The sequence below is a fragment of the Elephas maximus genome, chromosome 1 (assembly GCF_024166365.1).
Source record: "Elephas maximus indicus isolate mEleMax1 chromosome 1, mEleMax1 primary haplotype, whole genome shotgun sequence".
Lineage (NCBI taxonomy): Eukaryota > Metazoa > Chordata > Mammalia > Proboscidea > Elephantidae > Elephas > Elephas maximus.
The window spans coordinates 1,563,350-1,584,969 of NC_064819.1; the positions used below are offsets into that span (position 1 = coordinate 1,563,350).

The 21,620-nt window shown below is 38.8% G+C and overlaps 1 protein-coding gene across 3 annotated transcripts in view; it reads right to left on the reverse strand.

Annotated features, from left to right (window-relative positions):
• Positions 1-816: 816 nt before the first annotated feature.
• Positions 817-21,620, reverse strand: part of CD200R1 (CD200 receptor 1) — a 108,874-nt gene continuing 88,070 nt past the window's right edge. For 2 of the 3 annotated variants that reach the window (XM_049876207.1, XM_049876180.1), the window contains 3 exons: positions 9,633-9,950; positions 9,259-9,507; positions 4,057-4,538 (listed from right to left, as the gene is read on the reverse strand). In XM_049876207.1, the coding sequence (XP_049732164.1) occupies positions 4,279-4,538; positions 9,259-9,507; positions 9,633-9,950 (827 nt within the window). In that variant the 3' untranslated portion in view covers positions 4,057-4,278. The other variant, XM_049876198.1, reaches the window with a different exon arrangement.

Consider the following 21,620-nt stretch of genomic DNA (forward strand, 5'->3'; position numbering starts at 1 on the left):
TTTCCTGAGGTTAACAGATTTTAGCTTGCTGCAAAAACATTGAAAGAATTAAGTTGAAGCACCATCTAGTGGCTCTCAATTGTGTTTTGCTAAAAATTTCCCCCAATTTTCTTCAATATAGGTACACAATTTATTGTACTTGTACATGTGTGCCTATGCGTGTTCAGAAAAAAATACATTTTTTTCACCTCTGTGCCAACATAGGAGATGGGGTCGCTGTTGCTTTTGATACTTCCAACCCAATATCACCCAAAAAACCTTGACAGTGAAAACATTGCCCTTTGGCAATTAGGATTAAGGGCAGAGAAGAAGAGGCATGAATTCACATAAATCTCTTCCAGGAATGATGGGGTCCTTGCTGTGGTAAAAAAGACTAACACAATTAAATCCCATAGATTTCAGTTCCTCTGCTTCTCCTTCTCACATCCTCTCCAAGTGCCTGCAAGAGCATCTTTATCTTCTTAATCCTATAATGCAGACATGTCCTCACATATCTAGGGGTTGGCTGACTATTGGATGATCTTTGCACACCCCTAAATTCCTAAGCCCTTTCCTACCACAATCCCAGAGCATCCCTTGAGTTTACATGACCAGAAATTCTTCTGAAACTTTCATGAAGATGGCTCTCATTCTTATGACCCCTATATTCTGAAGTTAAGTTCATTATCTCCAGGGAAAGAAAGAAAATAAGCCATGAAAATGTACATGAAGAGAACATAGCCTTCTGTTGCAAACCTTGAGATTAACAGACTAGGTATTTTATCAGTAAGGATTAAGTTTAGCTGCATATAGAATAAAACTCAAAATAACAGTGACTTGAACAAAATAGTTTATTCTGTCTTTCTCACACAACAGAAATCTGTAGGTCAGTGGTGTAGGGTTGGTATGGCAATTCCATGGTCATCAGTGCCCAGGATTCTTCCATCTTTCTTTTCCACCATCTTAGTGAGTGCTTCAATCCACAAGGTTACCCAGGGCCCAAGTGGCTGCTGGAGTTCCAATCGTCTCACCCATATTGCAGTCCAGAAAGAGGCAGTAAGGAGGAAAAGCAAAAGAAGGCTCCTCCCTTCTCTTTAAGGAATTATTCTGAAAATCTTACACAAGATTTATGCTTACATTTTATTTGCCAAAAGTTACACAGGTGGTTATACTCAGCTGCAAGGTGGGTGTTAAAAACAAAACAGAGGTTCTGTAAAGGAAGAGTTTTATTCTGATTCAAAGATATGCAAATTGGGAAGTCCCAAAATAAAAGTTCAAAATGGCTTTCCAAAGAGGGAGCATAAGCACACATCCTTTATATTCCATTTTGCCAATCTCTGTACAGAGCTGGGCAAGAGTACAGGGGTACATATGATTGGTCGGTACTCAACATGCTCTGTTAGACTCATGTACCAAGAATTCCTATTGTCTGGGGCACTCAATCTCAGCCTGTTTCTTGCATTCCAGAGCTGGTTCCTGCAACAGTCTGCATTGGCCACTTCAGAATGCTTCAGAACAAGTTATCTTGGTCAAGGGTATAATCATGGGTTACATACTCCAAAACGCAGAAGCAGGGACCTAGGACAAAATGGAGTCTATCTATTCAGACCTGTGTCAGACATTTTAGTTATGTCAAGCACCTCAGTTTTAGAGTGCTCTTTCACAAGGGGAAACTGAGAAATGTCTTTTAGCTAAGTATATCCCCACACTAAATAAAGCTGGAGTTTTGTTATTAAGTAAAATATCAGTTACCTAATGCCACAATAATGCTATGTAAAAAACAACCACAAAACCTCAGTGGCAACAATTGCTCATATATCTGGGACCAGCTGACATCTGGTAGGTAGCTCTGCTGATCTTGTCTGAGCTTCCTTGTATGTCTAGGGCATGGATGGTCTATTGGATTATCTAGGCTGACCTCAACAGAGAGGTAGAGGTTGGGATGGGGTGAATCAGCTCTTATCCATGTTTTCATCCTCCAGCAGGCTAGCCCAGGTATGTTTTCAGGAAGTAGTGAGTAGAAAAACCTGTAAGACCTCTTGAGATCTAGGCTCAAGACTGGCACAGTGCCACTTCTGCCTGGTATTGGCCTAAGCAAATTACATGGGGTAGAAAAATATATACTCTCCTTATGGGAATAACTCCAAAAGTGACTGAGAAATTACACGAGTGGAGGGAAAGATGAAGATTTTGAGTCATTCACATAATCGTCTGCCACAAGGAGAAAGGGCAGGATGAGCACTGGACCAGGTAACTAGCAATCTCTGCTGCAGTATTTTTGAATGTTATAGAATTATGTTAGTAGATTTCTTTCTATTCTATGTCTGGTCTTAAGCATGAGAAAATTCTAATTTAAAAAAAGAAAGAAAAGAGTTGTTATAAATTGTACAAGACATTATTTACTAATTTATTCATTGACTCTTGTCCAATTACTGGTAAAGTAAATATTAATAGTAGAGTTAGTCCTATTCTTTACTGTGGACAGAGACTGGCTAGATGCACACCGGACCTGTTTCTCTTTCTTCCAAGGCACCAAGGCTAAATTTTCCAGCCTCCTTAGGAGTTGGTATGGCCACGTGACTGAGTACTAACCAATGGAATGTGAGCAGAAATGATTGCTACTCCTAGGCCTGGTCCATAAAAACTTCCCATATAAAATCTTCCATTCTCTCCTTTTCCAGTGAACCAGCTGAATAGGGAAGACTCTGAAAAAGGCAGGACCACAGAATTAAATGTTATTATAAAGCAGAACCCTTCCTGTGCCCTGCCCTACCTAACCCCATCAACCTACTTTGGAACACGAAGTGAGCAACAATTAAACTTTTGTGGTTTGACGACTCTGAGATTTTTTAGAGTTGTTTGTTTCAACAATTAGACTGTGCTGACATATAGTGCCTTCCAGACATGCCTTCCTTTTCCCCCTTGGAGTTTTGCTAAAAATGAAAGAATAGTCCTGATCATCTGCCACTTTACACAAGAAATTTCTACCTTTAAATAAAAGGACACTTTTTACTACAGGATTACTGCATGTATCAGTGAAGATAGGGTAGTAGTTTATGGTGGCCCTAGAAGATGGTTGGAGTTTCTCCAAACACTCCCACTTCTTACTATCATTAAACAGTTGTCATGCCACCTTCTGTACCCTGGAATGCACACAAAAAAGTGACTTGAGACAGAGGTGCTTTTAAAGCGAGGTGACATTGAGAGCTGCCTCCAATGACTCTAACAGTTCCTTGTTGTTGTTAGATGCCATCGAGTCAGTTCCAGCTCATAGCAACACTATATACGACAGAAGGAAACACTGCCCAGTCCTACAACATCCTCACAATTGTTGTTATGCTTGAGCCCACTGTTACAGCCACTGTGTCAATCCATCTCATTGAGGGTCTTCCTATTTTCCCTGACCCTCTACTTTACTAAGCATGATGTCCTTCTCCGGGGACTGATCCCTCCTGATAACAGGTCCAAATTATGGGAGATGTGGTCTCCCCATTCTTGCTTCTGAGGAGCATTCTGGCTGTACTTCTTCCAAGAGTTCCTTAGTCAATTTATAAATTTCTACAGGAATATAAGAACTGTTAAAAATAACTCCTTCAATAATCAGTCTAAAAACGTGACACAACTGTCCTGCTAATTTTTAGCAAGCAAGAAAGGAATGAGAGATGAGCTACTGGCTGACTTGGACAGTGTTTGAAGTGGCTCCTGACAAGTGGGGAGGAGAAGGGACCAAGAGGCTAGGATGAAAACACCATCCAAAGAACCAGAGGGGTGTAGAAAAACTGTACAGCAGTGTTAGTTGCCTTTTGCAGAGCCATATTTCTCTTTCAGCAGCGTTGTTTCACTTTTGCAAATAAGAACTCGATATGGCAAAGGGGAGAGCAGAGGAGCTGTCGTAGGCATTTATGTCGGTAGGCACCAAGCTCTGCATGTGTGTATGTGTATAGTGTATGCTAAGAGTTTGAATCAGCTCTTGTCGACTATTACATCAATTCTCAAAAACATGAAGGTATCAGAGACACAGAAGCTGTGAGGCTAGTCCTTGAACCTGAAGGTTTTTTGAATTTTCGTGCTCTAGGATAAAACAAAATATGTAATTAGTCAGGAGTGAACACAAGCCCTCAGAACATGAAAATTGAAAGTAAACACTCGAGAAGTTCCCACTGCACTTCATTTTCCCAACTGAATTCTCAACAGATGGGTTAGGCTCAGTGTCTCCTAGGGTAAAACTACAATGAAGCAGTTCTTGCCCCTAGCGCTACAGGGCACCTCTGCCTGGGCTCTCTGTTTTTAGCAAGACTTTTATGGTAGAGTACAGGCAATGTGCCAAAAACACTTCAAGATTTTCCCAGGACATTGTAAACTCAAAGGCCTTACAATGATGTTTTCTTCTAAAAGAATTCTATACTTCCCAGTACAGGAAAAGTTTACTCTGTACCTGCAACCCCTTGTCCTCTTGAAGTAAAGGAATCCCGCGATGACCAGAAGGACCAAGAGGAGAGAGAATTTCACAGAGAGAATGATCAGTAAGAACCTCTCTAGAGATGCTGTGACTCCGGCATCTTTAAACACAGACAGGGATAATAAATGATTTGAAAGATTAACAAGTTATGCCATCAACAATTTAAAAGAGCATTTTAAAATATTCATAAAAGTTCACAGGCTGTAATCATCAAAATACTTCCTAAATTACAATTCTGTTTTTGCTAATGCATCACTCTTTCACAACAGTGTTGAGGAACCACGTTTGTGTTTCGCACATGATACTGCAAACAGTTAAGGCACATGCTGGCAACTAAAAGATTGGAGGTTCAAGTCCAGCTGGGGCATCTCAGAAGAAAGGCCTGGCAATCTATTTGTAAAAAAAAAAAATCAGCCACATCTGGGGTCTTAAACACTACCAAGCAGCCATTTAAGATGCATCAATTGGTCTCAACCCACCTGGATCAAAGGAGAATGAAGAACACCAAGGACACAAGGCGATTACGAGCCCAAGAGACAGAAAGGGCCACATAAACCAGAGACTACGTCAGCCTGAGACCAGAAGAACTAGACGGTGCCTGGCTACAACTGATGACTGCCCTGACAGAGAACACAACAGAGAACCCCTGATGGAGCAGGAGAGCAGTGGGATGCAGACCCCAAGTTCTCATAAAAAGACCACACTTAAGGGTCTGACTGAGACTAGAAGGACCCCGGTGGTCATGGCCCCCAGACCTTCTGTTGGCCCAGGACAGGAACCATTCCCGAAGCCAACTCTTCAGACATGGATTGGACTGGACAATGGGATGGAGAGGGATGCTAGTGAGGAGTGAGCTTCTTGGATCAGGTGGACGCTTGAGACTATTTTGGCATCTCCTATCTGGAGGGGAGATGAGAGGGTAGAATGGGTTAGAAGGTGGCAAAATGGACACGAAAAGAGAGAGTGGAGGGAGGGAGAGGGCTGTCTCATTAGGGGGGAGAGCAACTGGGAGTATGTAGCAAGGTGTATATAAGTTTTTGTGTGAGAGACTGACTTGATTTGTAAACTTTCACTTAAAGCACAATAAAAATTAAAAAAAAAAAAAATCAGCCATCAAAACTCCTATGGAGCACAGTTCTACTCTGACTCACAGGGGATCACCATGCGTTGGAGTCAACTCAGCGGCAACTGGTTACGTTTTTAATAAATATGTTCTGAATAAATGAATACAGAATGAGCATTGCTCATTACTTCTCAATTTTATAAGAGAAAAGGAAATGTACTTTATAATTTCCCACATAAATATTGGTTGAAGAGAATTATTTGTAATATTTTAGGCACTATCTGATAATATTTTCCACACAGTGAAGTGATTTTGTCACTGAATTGCTGTAACCCCTTTATCAAGGCATTTTCTTCACTTGTACTTTCATCTATTCATCTGTGAAATGACTATGGGAATTATTTAAAAATATAATGGGACTAATTAGAACCATAATTCCAAATTCTTCTGTGAAAATGGGAGCTGAAAGACCACATGAACTCTGAAATCACACCTGATTTTTGGCACCCAAGAGGTCATGTCATCACATCAAACAACTTGCTCAGTGACTGATCTAGAATAATGTCAGGTAATCTCTGAGACATTCTGAGGGAGCCTCAAAAAGCTCACAATTCAGTCAGAGATGTCATACTTATGCAAATGAAACAATAATTTACAACAGAGCAAACAGCGCTAAGTAAGCATTACAGGTTATAAATCGTTTGTCATGGGTTGAATTGTTGTTATTGTTATTAGGTGCTGTCAAGTCAGTTGCAACTCATAGTGACCCTGTGTACCACAGAACGAAACACTGCCCAGCCCTGTGCCGTCCTCACAATCGTTGTTCTGCTTGAGCTCATTGTTGCAGCCACTTCATCAATCCATCTCATTGAGGGCCTTCCTTGTTGTCGCTGACTCTCTACTTTCCCATGCATGGTGTCCTTCTGCAGGGACTGGTCCCTCCTGATAACATGTGCAAAGTACGTGAGACAAGGTCTCACCAATCTCGCTTATAAGGAACATTCTGGCTATATTTCTTCCAAGACAAATTTGTTGATTCTTTTAGCAGTCCATGGTATATTCAATATTCTTCACCAACACCTCAATTCAAAGGCATCAATTCTTCTGTCTTCTTAATTACTGCCCAGCTTTCACATGCATTTGAGACATTTGAAAACACCATGATTTGAGTCAGGCGCACCTTAGTCCTCAAAGTGACATCTTCGCTTTTTAATATTTTAAGGAGGTCTTTTGCAGCAGATTTGCCCAGTGCAATGCCTCCTTTAATTTCTTGACAAATTTGATCTTTTCTCCATTTATCATGATGTTGCTTATTGATTCAGTTGTGAGGATTTTTGCTTTCTTTATGTTGAGATGTAATCCATATTGAAGGCTGTAGTCTTTGATTTTCATCAGTAAGTGCTTCAAGTTCTTTTCACTTTCCACAACAAGATTGTGTCATCTATGTATCTCAGGTTGTTAACACGTCTTCTTCCAATCCTGATGCCATGTTCTTCTTCATATAGTCCAGCTTCTCGGATCATTTGCTCAGCATGCAGATTGAATAGATATGGTGAAAAGATAGAACCTGACACACACCTTTCCTGTCTTTAAACCAAATCCTCTTGTTCTGTTCAAACAACTGCCTCTTGATCTATGTACAGGTTCCTTACGAGTGCAATTAAGTGTTCTGGAATTCCCATTCTTCACAACGTTATCCATAATTTGTTATGATCCACACAGTCGAAAGCCTTTGCATAGTCAATAAAACACAGGTAAACAACTTTCTGGTATTCTGTGCTTTCAGCCATGATCCATTTGACATCAGCGATGATATCCCTTGTTCCACCTCCTCTTCTGAATCCAGCTTGAGTTTCTGGCAGTTCTCTGTCGATGTACTGCTGCAGCTGCTTTTGAATGATCTTCAGCAAAAAATCACTTGTGTGTGATACTAATGGCATTGTTTGATAATTTCCACATTTGGTCGGATCATCTTTCTTTGGAATAGGCATAAATTTAGATCTCTTCCAGTTGATTGGCCAGGTAGCTGTCTTCTAAATTTATTGGCATAGACAAGTGAGCACTTCAGTGCTGCATTCATTTGTTGAAACATCTCAATTGATATTCCACCAATTCCTGGAGCCTTGTTTTTCACCAATGTCTTCAGTGCAGCTTAGACTTGTTCCTTCAGTACCATCAGTTCTTGATCATATGCTACATCCTAAAATGATTGAACATCAACCAATTTGACCAAAATGAATGTCAGAAGAGATTCTGAAACTTGCTCTTGAACATCAAGCAGCTATAGTGAATGCAAGAAACGATGATGTAATTCAACAGAAGTTTTCAAAGAGTGGCTCAAGAAGACAAAGTACAGTATTATAATGAAATGTACAAAGACCTGCAGTTGGAAAACCAAAAGGGAAGAACGCACTTGACATTACTGAAGCTGAAAGAACTGAAGAAAAAATTCAAGCCTCGAGTTACAATAGTGAAGGACTCTACAGGCAAAGTATGAACAACACAGGAAGCATCAAAAGAAGATAGAAGGAATACATGGAGTAACTGTACCAAAAAAGAGTTGGTCAATGTTCAGTTGGGTTGAATTAGGGATACTGAATTAGGGAGGCCAGAGAAGAATTGACACACTCGAATTGTGGTTTTGGCAAAGAATACTGAATACACCATGGACCGCCAGAAGAACAAACAAATCTGCCTTGGAAGAAGAACAACCAGAATGCTCCTTAAAAGCGAGGATGGTGAGACTTTGTCTCACGTACTTTGGATGTGTCAACAGGAGGGCTGGAAAATAGTGAGCCAAGAAATTGGGAGAGCAATAGGTTGAGGTTTTCAAAGGGATTTAGCTTTCAGCAGGGCAAAGAGAAGCCATTGAGAGTTTTTAGGTACAAGAGTGACATTTTGTTTGTTTGTTTTAGAGGGTTTGCTCAGTAAAAGAGGGATAAATTGGAAGCAGGTAAGTTAAAAGCCAGAAGACCTGTTAGATGGACTTTGTTGTGACTGTGTAACAGCGAGAGTTAATTATAGGCTCACCTAAAGCCATAAAGAGAGGAGAAAGAGAATGGCCCATATTCTGGAAAGATTTTTAAGGTAAAACCAACAAAACATAGTGACTGGTTTTGAATATGAGGGTAGGGAAGAGGGATGATGTGGGATACCAGTAGGTTTCTGACTTGAGTTACTTATCAAAATATAGAATACAGGTGTGGAGATTATGAAGGAGACCACTAAAAAAACAAAACCTGTTGCTGTTGAGCCAATTCCAACTCATAGCGATGCCATAAGACAGAGTAGAACCACTCCATAGGGTTTTCAAGGCTGTAATCTTTACAGAAGCAGACTGCCACATCTTTCTCCAGTGGAGCGGCTGATGGATTCCAACCACCAACCTTTTGGTTAGCAGCCGAGTGCCGCTATTAAAAGTAAAAGTATTTGCTCAAAATTACACTTTATCCTTCTGTTAAAGTCATGAGTATTAGTTCGAAATTACACAGCAAAAACCAATTTATTACTAGTATAGACATGAACATAAAAATAGAATAAACTGCACTCCAAAATATGGCTTTTTACAACATATTTCTGTAATATTCTTCTAGATATTTCTCTTTATTTGGGGAGGGAAAGGGGATAAAATGGGGAGCGAGGAAAACATCCTTGAGCGAAAACTAGTTAAAGTTCTGTGCACACTCTTTTTTCCTTCTCAACACAATTTCTCTAAAAGAATGGAAAACTCTAACATAGAACAAGAGGAATTACTTACATGAATGTAGGTCTAGGGACAGATTCCTGTTTCTAGTCAAGTGGGAGACAGAGCAGGTTACAGTAGACACATTGCCCTCCTCCCAGCGGCACGTGCTCTGGACAGACACTGTACCATTTCTCTGATTTTTTTCCTCAGTGACGCAGTCCCCCTCTGGGGTCCAGGAGATCTGTGCAGCTGGCTTCCCCGCAACTGCCTTGCACACCACAGTTCCATTCTCAGTTAAACGCATGGTAGTCTCGGGGGGCACTGCAGAGATATAAGGGAAAAACAAGAGCTTCGGGCTTAACATAAGCAATATGGAATTTAGAGAGACATTTGACTCAGTCCCGAATCTGGTTATCTGAAATACCACCACACATCATGTTCCGTACCTAACACTTGGAGGTGGTAGCCATGATGGAAATTCCCATTTGATGTTGCCATTTTGCACATGTAATACCCATCATGAGTGACGGCCACTGGATCAATGTGAAGGGAAAAATTCTGGTTAGCTCTGGAGGCCCAGGTTATTCTCTTGTCAGTACAGTTGGTTTCCATGGTCGCATTTTTATCTTCCCTGTAAGCTTTGGTGCAGGAAGTGTTGTCTCTGAAGATAATTTTCCATGTTATTCCAATCAGAGTTTCCAGTGGGACAGGACAGCAGGTGAGCATGGCCTTTGTACCCACCAGTACAGACCGCCGCGTGTTCACTGCACATACACAGAAAAAGAGTGATTTTTTAAGAAAGCTTGACAAAGAACTGCCTGTGTTAAATTTATCCATAATACCTGAAGTTATACTAGAATGTAATCTCGAAGGCAGTCTAATTCCAGAAATAGTAGACTGAGATGATAAACATTCAAAAAAACATATATTAAATAAAACGCAGAGATCAATTTTCTCCTGTGTTACATGTTATTAGAAAAACAATATGTGTTATATACATGGGACAAAATTTTTTTTAATTCTTTCAAAATTAATTCAAGAGTTATGATATCAATAGAACAGAAAAAATGAGAAAACAGAATTATAAATGAAGTAATGGCAGTAGTATAGGACAGGGTAGAACTGCCCCATAGGGTTTCCAAGGCTGTAATCTTTATGGAAACAGATTGCCACATCTTTCTCCCATAGAGTGGCTGGTGGGTTCCAACCACTGACCTTTTGGTTAGCAGCAGAGCATTTAGCCACTGTGCCACCAGGACACCTTAGGAAAAGACAGCGTTTTAACTCATTCTCCTCAGGAAATAAAATGGACTAATTAATGATGTGTTTATCTCCTCCTAAATTTTGATGAGAAGAAAAAATTAGAAACATCAGAACTAGATGTCTGTCCCTAAGGATGACACTTCAGACAAAGTGGCAAGTATATGGTACCTCATTAAAAATAAGTAGGATGAGTGCTAAGGTTGACCAAGCTAGAATCTTTTTTTTTTAAGTATATTTTCTATTTGGAGAATCACAAAGTAAGTGAAGTCAATTGGTATTAAAATAATTTGTGATTTCATCAGTTAAGTCATCTCATAAAAATGAAAAATGATGACATCTAGTAGTAAGAGATGCATAGAAATACTTCTAGGATAGAGTGTAAACACAAAACAAAGAAAAGCAAGAACTGTTTTCCTTAAGAAGTTTCCTGTAAAAGGGATTTTGTTGCATATGCGGGGTGTTATCAAACATGGCCTTTGGGTGAGTCTCTTTTTCTTCCTATTCAGGCACACATAAACTCTAAGACAGTTCAGCTGTGAACTTTGCTCACAGATTTTGTTTCCATATGTCCAATCTAGTTATTAGAATTAAATATAGAAGTTGATCTATTTTGTATACCTTTTAAGGTAAAAAATCAAGCCCTGCAACCTTCAAGCATCTACCAGCATAGAATCTCATACTTTCTGTCATGGATTGAATTGTGTCCCCCCCCAAATATCTTTCAACTTGGCTGGGTCATGATTCCCAGTATTGTTTGATTGTCTACCATTTTATCATCTAATATGAGTTGTAATTCCTATCACTATAATGTGATGAGATGAATTAGTGGTAGTTAAATTGTTGAGATCTACAAGATTAGTGTCTTAAGCCAATCTCTTTTGAGATATAAAAGAGAAGCAATCGGAGAGACATGAAGACCTATTACCACCAAGAAAGTAGTGCCAGTAGCAGAGCGCATCCTTTGGACCCAGGGTTCCTGCACGGAGAAGCTCCTAGTCCAAAGGAAGATTGAGGAGAAGGATCTTCTTCCAGAGCCGACAGAGAGTGAAACTCTTCCCCTGAAGCTGATGCCTCCTAGACTGTAGAGAATAAACTTCTCTTTGTTAAAGCCATCCACTTGTGGTATTTCTGTTATAGCAACACTAGATAACCAAGATACTTCCCCATAAACCAACATAATGTAGACCTGGACTGATATGGGTTTACTAAGAAGTGATTAGTTCAACCAAGTACAACTCGCCTGCTAACAGAGGTTTCAGCGATTTCATCCCTTTAACTTGAGAAGAACCAGCTATGTATGGCAAGACAAAATTTTTATGTGGATGAAGCTTGTTTTTGTTAAACTCTGCATTTCATATCTTTCCTGTTTTGGTGTCACCTGACTCTTCCGTGGCACCCAAGACTATGATTTTCACTGCCATGCAAGGTCACGTAACTAAATAAAGGAAGAGGTAGGATTTTAACTCAAATCTGAGGGGCAGGTAAATCCATGCTGTTTCTACCACTTCAAGTGCATCCCCTTGCAGAGAGAACCTCCAACCTGACAAAGGCTTTAAAAACATATTAAATGACATAGGAAGCATAAAAAAAAGACGGAAAGAATACAGAGTCAATATACCAAAAAAAAAAAAAATTGGTTGATGTTCAACCATTTCAGGAGGTAGCATATGATCAGGAACCAATGGTAGTGAAGGAAGAAGCCCAAGCCACACTGAAGACATTGGCGAAGAACAAGACTCCAGGAATTGATGGAATACCAATTGAGGTGTTTCAACAAATGGATGCAGGGCTGGAAGTGCCCACTTGTCTATGCAAGAAATTTAGAAGACAGCTACTGACCAATTCATTATGTGTTAACACAAACAACATATTTTAATGATGAATAGCTATGTTTTCCAAAAACTTATAGTGAGATAAATGGCATTGGTGCAAATTTTTACAAATATCTTTACTGTCTTGCTTACTGTAAGACAGCTGGATTCCCATATCTGCTTCTGCATTCAAACCATTGTAATATGTTGTTTTTATTGAAGTATCTGAAGAAAATTCACCCTCATACAGACATGTAGCTGGAAAGAGGAATATTTTAATAACCTTTTAAGATAATTGTGGGTATTCTTCTTTGATACTACACCAAAACTAGACAATTGATAATATCTTAAAAGGTAGTTTCAAAGTGGAATCTGAATCAGAATATTTCATACTATTTTAAATTAAAATCTATTCTATCTTGCATTTTGAATGAATTGTTTACTCGGGTAATTTTGTATCATCAGTCATTACTCATTTAAAAAATATTGGACCATTGAGTTACCTAAATCTTTTCAATGTTGGCACATTTTATTATATATCAATACAATCACCAATGTCATCAAAAATTATTTAAGTATCTAGGAAGCATTCTAGCTCATGGTGGTGAATACAAGTTTACTGATATTCTAATTTTTTACTTGAAAGCTCGAGTTTTATCACTGGCAATAAAAGCTGTCCATTGTTTTCTTTGAAGTGCCGAATTCACTACATTCATTTTCAAGAAAAATCTGCCATATATTTAAGTCTAAATAGCCATAATTTGTCTCCCAAACATTCTTTTGAGTGAAAACGGTGTTCTATTAAAAAAAAGTAGCTCATTCAGCTTACAAGTCAATCATACAATTGGCTTTTCTCAAGACAATCATCATAAATTCGTAGGCAGAACTGCTTTATACGTATTTCTCATTTTATTACATAAAATACTTTTAAAATATGTATTCGAGGGTTGATATTTAATCAAATTGATAATTTTTACTCACTCATAGGGTATTCTTAAGTGAAACTGGTATTCTGTGTGTGTATGTGTATGACAGTGAAGAATACCATGGCTATTAGTATAGGTTGGTGTCTCTGCCCTTGTTCACGCTGAGACACCATTGCACCGTGAATGAAAATCTCAGCACAATAAAAAAGGAAAATAATGTTATTGTATTGTATTACAAAAATTGTTTTGACCTTGTGGACCCCCTGAAAGAGTCCAGGCATCCGAAGACCACACTGAGAGCCACTGCAATAGTGATTCTCCTGGTCCTTCCCCAAAGGACTTACAACCATATACTTGGGTAATCATGCACTGAGGAGAGGGTAATATCAACTCTTGAGTGTTGTCTGAGTACCAATCTGAGTTGATCCTGATACACAAGGACGCAAAGCATCATGGGACCCCATTAGAGTAGGAGCATATGGGGGGTCTGATAACAGAAGAAGCCCTGGGCTGGTCCATGTCACAGTGGGCCCTTTAAGCCTGCAGGTTTGACCAGTGGTTGATTTCCCCAGTTAGCAAAGGCTTAAATGGAATGGGCACGTACAGCTGGTAGGGTTTCTGGGTGTTGTAACTTGCTTGGGAAGCCCTTCTACCCTAAGATTATAAAAATATTCCCCAATGTTTTGTCTAATACTTTCATAGTTTTGTTTTTTATATTTTTCTACTTAATCCATCCGGAATTTATTTTTAGTTATGCTATGATAGGATATTCTTTCTTTCTCCCTCCTTCCCATTCTCTCTCTCTTTGCATCATATGTATTTTTTTAGGTATTTATTGTGGATAGTTAATTATTCCAATATCATTCATTCAATTTCAATTTTTGCTGAATTTTTCAAATGTCATATTTTATATAAACTGAAGTCCAATATGTAAATGAATCAGTTTAACTTCATTGATCTATTTGCCTATTTATTGTCATTTACAATATTGTTATTTATATATTTGAGTTTATATCTGGTAGAACAAGTTCCCTTTCACTGTTTATATGTCTGGATTCCTCCACCAAACTGAGCAAGATCATAGTCTTGCTTATCTTTGTATATCCCACAAAGCCTAGGACAGGGCCTGATAAAGAAAGCCCTATAAATTTTTGAATAAAATTGAACGGCTTTAGAGAGGTGGGTCACTCAGGATCCCTCACGCCAAGTACTTAGATCACCATATTCTTCAGCTGGACACAAGGCTGGGCTTCAGACAAGGCCATCAGCTAATATTTCTAAGGAAGTTCAGCACCCCACCCCCTCAGTGCCGACCTTTAGAGAAGAAAGCATATCACCTTCCTGGGGAGGTATCGAATTGCTCTGCGTCTTCTGCGTTCCATCCACGAATGAATTGTTGAAGCTGGAAAATATTCAAAGAAGAGTAAATGGAATCAATTTTATGTACTCGAATGGAGTGGGAGCAACTGTTTCTCAACAAAGACATAATAGAACATCAGTTAACCAAAACTAAAATTCCACAAACATCCTTGCAAGACAGAAACTAGAAGTTATGGCATCATTAGGGAAAAAAAATCCTGTTAACATTCTAAAAATTACATTTATAAGTTATTAATCAATGATTTCCCATTTATGAGACACACCCTTTTGTCAACTATTTTGTACTGGATAACCCTGCCTCCACCCCATCCACAGACACAATGAGTTGGTTTAGCATGGACACGTCACAAGACCAGGATCTATGCTGATTCTTTCTCCAGATGCCACTCCCTGATTAAAGCTGTTTGGTCCAGTGGTGGGCACATCATCAAGCTGGACAAAGGAAAGCCCCTTCCTAAGAATTGTGGAACCTGAACTGGGAAGAAGAGCAAATCCCTCTTCCTTCTCCATTTCTCCTACCTTGTGAGAGAAAAAGGGAAAGTTAAGCAGAAGCAGAGAGAGGAGAAGAGATTAGAGTCCTCTCCTACTTTAAATTTCTAATTCCACCGTTCCTGAGACACATAGGCATTCTTTGAATTGAGTTCTATAGAGTTTCTTGTGATTAAAATCTTCTCATTCTACTTTGCTACTTTATACTTGGTTTCTAAAAACTGCTCTTTTGTAACTAAAAACAAACGAACAAGCAAGAATGCTTCTTATGATTTAAAGACTTAATAAAGTTCTTTACTGGGTTTATAAGACCACCAATAGATAAGCATTTATGAGCTGTTTATAAAAATAGACTTCATGCTGCCTGTGATGGTTAAGGTTGTGTGTCAACCATGATTCTCAGTGGTTTGACAGTTATGATGTTGTTTGTCAGCTATGTAATGATGTAATCACCTCGATGAGGAGATCCAACATAATACAATCACCTTCTCGATAAGACCTGCTATGAGCAGCCAATCAGTTGAAAGGGAGTTTCCTTGGGGGTATGGCCTGCATTTAATATGTGTGGACTTTTTGGCAAAGTTCACTGGCTTTTGCTCGTTCTGGATCCCGTATCTGACCTCTGGTTCTTGAGACTTGAGCTAGCAGCTTACCTGCTGATCTTGAGATTTGTCAGCCTCCTCAGCCTGTGAGCCAGTGGCCTGACATCTGACCTGCCGATCTTGGGGTTTGTCAGCCTCCACAGCCTGTGAGCTGGTGGCTGATATTGGGGTTTGTCAGCATCTACTTAGATCGACAATCAAAGCACACGGAAGCAGCAAGAAATCGAATGACATATTACATTAGAAAATGTGCTGAAAAAGACCTTTTTAAGCTGTTAAAATGTAAAGCTGTCAGGAGAAGCCCCAAACCTGACCCACAGACTTGGGACTTTCTAGCCTCTTCAACCGCATGAGCCATTTCCTTGATATAAATATTTTTCTCTGTCTCTCTCTATATATACATATAAGTGTGTGTGTGTGTGTGTACACATACACTAAGTCATCTCGTGCTGCTATAGCAGAAATAGCACAAATGGATGGCTTTAACAAAGAGAAATTTATTCCCTCACAGTCTAGTAGGCTACAAGTCCAAATTCAGGGCATCAGCTCCAGGGGAAGGCTTTCTCTCTCTGTCAGCTCTGGAGGGATGTCTTTGTCATCAATCATCCCCTGGACTAGGAGCTTCTCAGGCACAGGGATCCCTCATCCAAAGGAAATGCCCTGCTCCTGGTGCTGCTTTCTTGTTGGTATGATGTCCTCCTGTCTCTCTGCTCACTTCTCTCTTTTATATCTTAAAAGAGATTAGTTTAAAACACAATCTAATCTTGCAGATTGAGTTTACATAACTGTTGCTAACCTCATCTCATCAGCATCATAGAGAGAGGACTTACAACACATAGGGAAATGACATCAGATGACAAAATGGTGAACAATCACACAATACTGAGAATCATGGCCTAGCCAAGTTGACAGATATTTTGGGGGGACACAATGCAATCCATGATACACCCTTCACTGGTTTTGCTTCTCTAGAGAACCCAGCCTAAGACACTCCCCATGCTAATTTTACGTCCAATTCTACCACTTTAAAATATATATAAGAAAATTCAAAAGGTCTTGGAAATGAGCAGCAAACAAGACTTCTGAGATAATTTGACTTTTCTAGGCAACGAGAATTTATTGTCTTGGGCCGCAGGGAAGGAAAAGAATGAAATTCTAACTAGTTTAGCTCAAGGCTGGGCTCAAGAATCCAGAAACAGATATGGAATCAGATTTAAGAAATAAAAAGCAAAAAAACAAACCCACTGCTGTCGAGTCAATTCCTACTCATAGTGACCCTGGTGGTATAGTGGTTAAGTGCTATGGCTGCTAACCAAAAGGTCAGCAGTTTGAATCCACCAGGTGCTCCTTGGAAATTCTGTGGGGTAGTTCTACTCCTCGATCCTGTAGAGATGCTATAAGATTTAGGAATAAGAGGTATAAATAAGGTGGGGTAGGGACACTGGACAAGATAAAACAGAGGTCAGCAAACTTCTTCCATAAAGGACCAGGTAATAAATATTTAAGGCTTTGTGGTTTATATAGTCCCCTTTATGATTACTCGTATCTGTCATTGTAGTACAAAAGCTGCCATAGACAATAAAACAAGAAGTGCTCAAGGCTCTCTTCCAATAAAACTTTATAAAATCATATGATGGTCAGATTTTGCCCATGGGCCATATTTGGCTGATCTTGACTTAAAATATAATGTTTGTTCTAAGTTCTTGTATTTACCCTAATTAAAAATAAAAGCAATAAACTTCCCTTGAGCATTCTGTTTTCTTTTTCTCATTTGTCCTCTTAAAAATAAAATAAATTTCTAATGACAACTTCAGTTTCTCCCTCAAATTAAATGTTCTAGTCTTACCATAAATATCAACTCTTTTCTTTTTTTCTGCCTTTTCTTCTCTCTCCCTCCCTTCTCTTCTTCCTTCTTTTCTTTCCCTACCTTAAGTGATGTGTGGCAAGTGTCGAGGGCATGTAATGGGATTCTAATGAGTAAGAAAACTACAATTCTACTTAGATCGACAATCAATGCCCATGGAAGCAGCAAGAAATCGAATGACATATAGCATTAGAAAATCTGCTGACAAAGATCTTTTTAAACTGTTAAAAAATAAAACTGTCACTTTGATGAACAAGATGAACCTGAACCAAGCCATGATATTTTCAATCACCTCATAGGCATGAAAAAACTGGACAATGAAGAAAAGGACAATTGAAGAAAAACTGATGCATTTGAATTGTAGTGTTGGTGAAGAATATGGAATAAGCCATGAAGTGCCAGAAAAACAAACAACTCAGTCTTGGATTATGTACAACCAGAATGCTCCTTAGAAGCAAGGACTTCATCTCACTTGCTTTTGAACAACGTCATCAAGAAAGACCAACTGCTAGAAAAAGACATCGTGTTTGGTAAAGTACAGAGTCAGCAAAAATGAGGGAAACCCTCCATAAGATGAACTGACACGGTAGCTGCAACAATGGGCTCAAACATACCAGTGATGGTGAGAATGGCACAGGGCCAGGCAACATTTCATTCTGTTACACACAGGGTCACCATGAGTCTGAGCAAACTTGACAGCAACTAAGAGCAACAACATGAAAAATTCTACAGCTAACATCATACTTAAATTTGAAATATTCCCCCTCTAAGATCAGGAAAGGACCCCTGATGGGGTAGTGGTTAAGCACTTGGCTGCTAACCAAAAGGCCAGCAGTTCAAACCCACCAGCTGCTCTGCAGGAGAAAGATGTGGCAATCTGTTTCTGTAAAGATTTACAACCTTGGAAATCCTATGGAGCGGTTCTACTCTGTCCTATAGGGTCGCTATAAGTAGGAACAACTTGACGGCAATAGGTTTGAAGATCAGGAACAAAACAAGAATGTCTGCTCTTAGTACTTCTATTTGACACTTTACTAAAAGTCCTAGCATTTAAAAAAAAAAAAAAGGAAAAAAAGGTATAAAGATTAGAAACAGAGACATAAAACTATCTCTATTGAAGATGACATCATACCTATAGAGAAAATTCTCAGGAATCTACAAAACAACTACCAAAATAAACTGAATTTAGAAAAATCATAGGATAAAATACTAATAGTATGAAAACAATTATATATTTATATACTAGCAACAAACAATGAAGCAAAATTTTCTAAATCAATTTCATTTACAATAGTGCAAAAAGTTCTTATGAATAAATTCAGAAAAAGATATACCAGACCCGTATGCTGAAAAAAGCAAAACATTGTTGAGGCAAATAAAGTAAACCTAAGTATATGGAGATAAATACCATGTTCATGGGTGGAAAGACAACATAGTTATGATGTCAATTCTCCTCAAATCTGTCTACAGAGTCAACGAAATCTCAATCAAAAGTCAGTAGTTATTTCTATGGAAAGCAACAAGCTGATTCTAAGATTTATATGGAAATGCAAAAAAGCTAGAATAGCTACAGCAATTTAAAAAAAAAAAAAGAATCCACCTAACTTCAAGTTAAATCTAAGCTACAGTAATAAAAATAATCAGGTATTGACTAAGGGATAGACTCACAAATCAATGGAATAGAGAGAGTCCATAAATAGGCTACACATATAAGGTCAATTGATTTTCAACAAAGGCGCTAAGTCAAATCAATGAGGAGAGGAAAGTCTTTAAAATTAGTGATAAAATGACTGTATACACACATGCAAAAAAGAACTTCAACCCTTACCTCACACCATATGCAAAAATTACCTTAAAATAGATTATTGGCCTAAAGGTAAAGGCTAAAACTATAATACCTCTGGAACAAAACCTCTGACTTCGGCATATACAAAGATTTCTTAGGTAGGATATGCCTTAGTTTAACAAACTAAAACTAAGAGTGCTGCTATAACAGAAATACCACAAGTGGGTGGTTTTAAAGAACAGAAATTTATTTTCTCACAGTTTTAGGAGACTAGAAGTCTGAATTCAGGGAATCAGCTCTACGGGAAGGTTTTCTCTTTGTCCACTCTGTGGGGAAATCCTTGTCTCAGCTTCCGTCGCCCTGGCACTCCTTGAGTCCTTAGTAGTCTCCACGTGGCACCTATCTTTCCCCAGTTTTGCCCACTTCTCTCTGTGTCTAATCTGCTCTTTTTATATGTCAGTATTTGTTAGGCTTAAGACACACCCTACACTGATATGATCTCATTAACATAACAAAGCCAACCCTATTCCCAAATGGGATTACATACACAGGTATAAGGGTAAGAGTCCAACATGTATCTTGGAGGGACGCAATTCAGTTCACATCAGGACACAAGGAGAACGAGCCATAAAAGAAAAAAATGATAAACTGGGTTTTCTCAAAATTAAAAACTTTTGCTCTTTGAAAACTATCGTTAAGAAAATCAAAAGGCAAAATGAAAAAGAAAATATTCACAATGTACGTATTTGACAAAAGACAGAACGTGTAAAGAATTCCTATAATTCGATAATATTTTTTAAAAATCACTAAAAAAAAAAACTGGGCTGATTATTTGAACAGATACATCACACACAGAGGAAGATATACGAAGAGCCAATTAGCATGTGAAAAGATGTTCGCCGTTGGTAATCATCAAGGAAATCCAGATTTAAAATACCATACGTAAGAACAGCTAAAATTAAAAACACAGAATCCAAAGTATTGGCAAGGATGTGGAGCAGCTGGAACTCTTACACACTGCTAGTTGGGAATGTAAAATATGACAACCATACTGGAAAATTTCTGGCAGTCTTTGCAAAAGTCAAACGTATACCTAACCATACAACTGGCCATTCCGCTCCTAGGTATTTATCTATCAATACACGTGTGTGAATGTTCACGATGGCCCGGAATTGGAAACAATGGCCGAAAAGGACTTAAATGCCCATCAGCAGATAAAGTACAAAGTATCCATTCAGTGGACTACTACTTAGCAATAAAAAAGAACACACAACATTGGTGAATCTCAAAACCATTTTGTTGATTGAAACAAGACAGACACAAAAGGGTTTATACATGATTCCATTTAAATAAAATGCAAATGAATCTCTGGTAACAAAATGCAGATCAGTAATTGCCTGCAGACCAGGATAAAGGCAGGGAGGGATGGCAAAAACACATGGGTAATATTTTGGGAATGAGGGAAATGCTTCGTATATTGTTTATGATAGTGATTCATGGGTATATACCAACCAAAAAACCAAACCCGTTGCCGTCCAGCCAATTCCAACTCATGGCGAACTTATAGGACAGAGTGGAACTGCCCCACAGAGTTTCCAAGGAGTGCCTGGTGTAGTTGAACTGCTGACCTTTTGGTTGCAGGCATAGCACTTAACCACTATGCCACCAGGGTTTCCTCACTGGTGGATACAACTGTCAAAACTCATAACATTGTTCATTTTAAATGGGTATAGTTAATTGTACATAAATTAGCTCTGAAAGAGTTGAAAATGGTAATTAAAAATAGTATGAGAAACACCAGATTTTAACACACATAACATTAGAAAATGCAGCCACACAAATAAATACAAAACAAAATACAAACCAAAAAACCCATGAACTAAAAATAATGTTCTAGAACAAAACTGTTTCGTCTAAAGCAAAATCGAGTAAGAATAAGATCGTATTGTGATCTTACTGCTATTGAAACCTCTTACTCACTTTGAGCACCAGAATTTTCCTTCCCCAAATCCTCACTGTCATATGCCTGAGCAAGCATCCGCCACCCACACAACAGACCGGGCCCAGGCATGACTGTGCAAAGCCATACTTCATGAAGACTTCCTCCAGTTGCAAAAAAGGGCTCTCAGAGACAGCCCGTCGTTTTCCTGAGATGCTGAACTCTTGTTATCTATGGTAAAATCTATGCTCTGCTGTACTCTGCTGATGAGAAAACTTACAGATAGGCATTTCTGATATTTCGCCATCCCCAGATAAGAACTTTAGCTTAGTAACTGTTCTGTAGTAAATATAGTTGCTAAGATTTAGTTATTA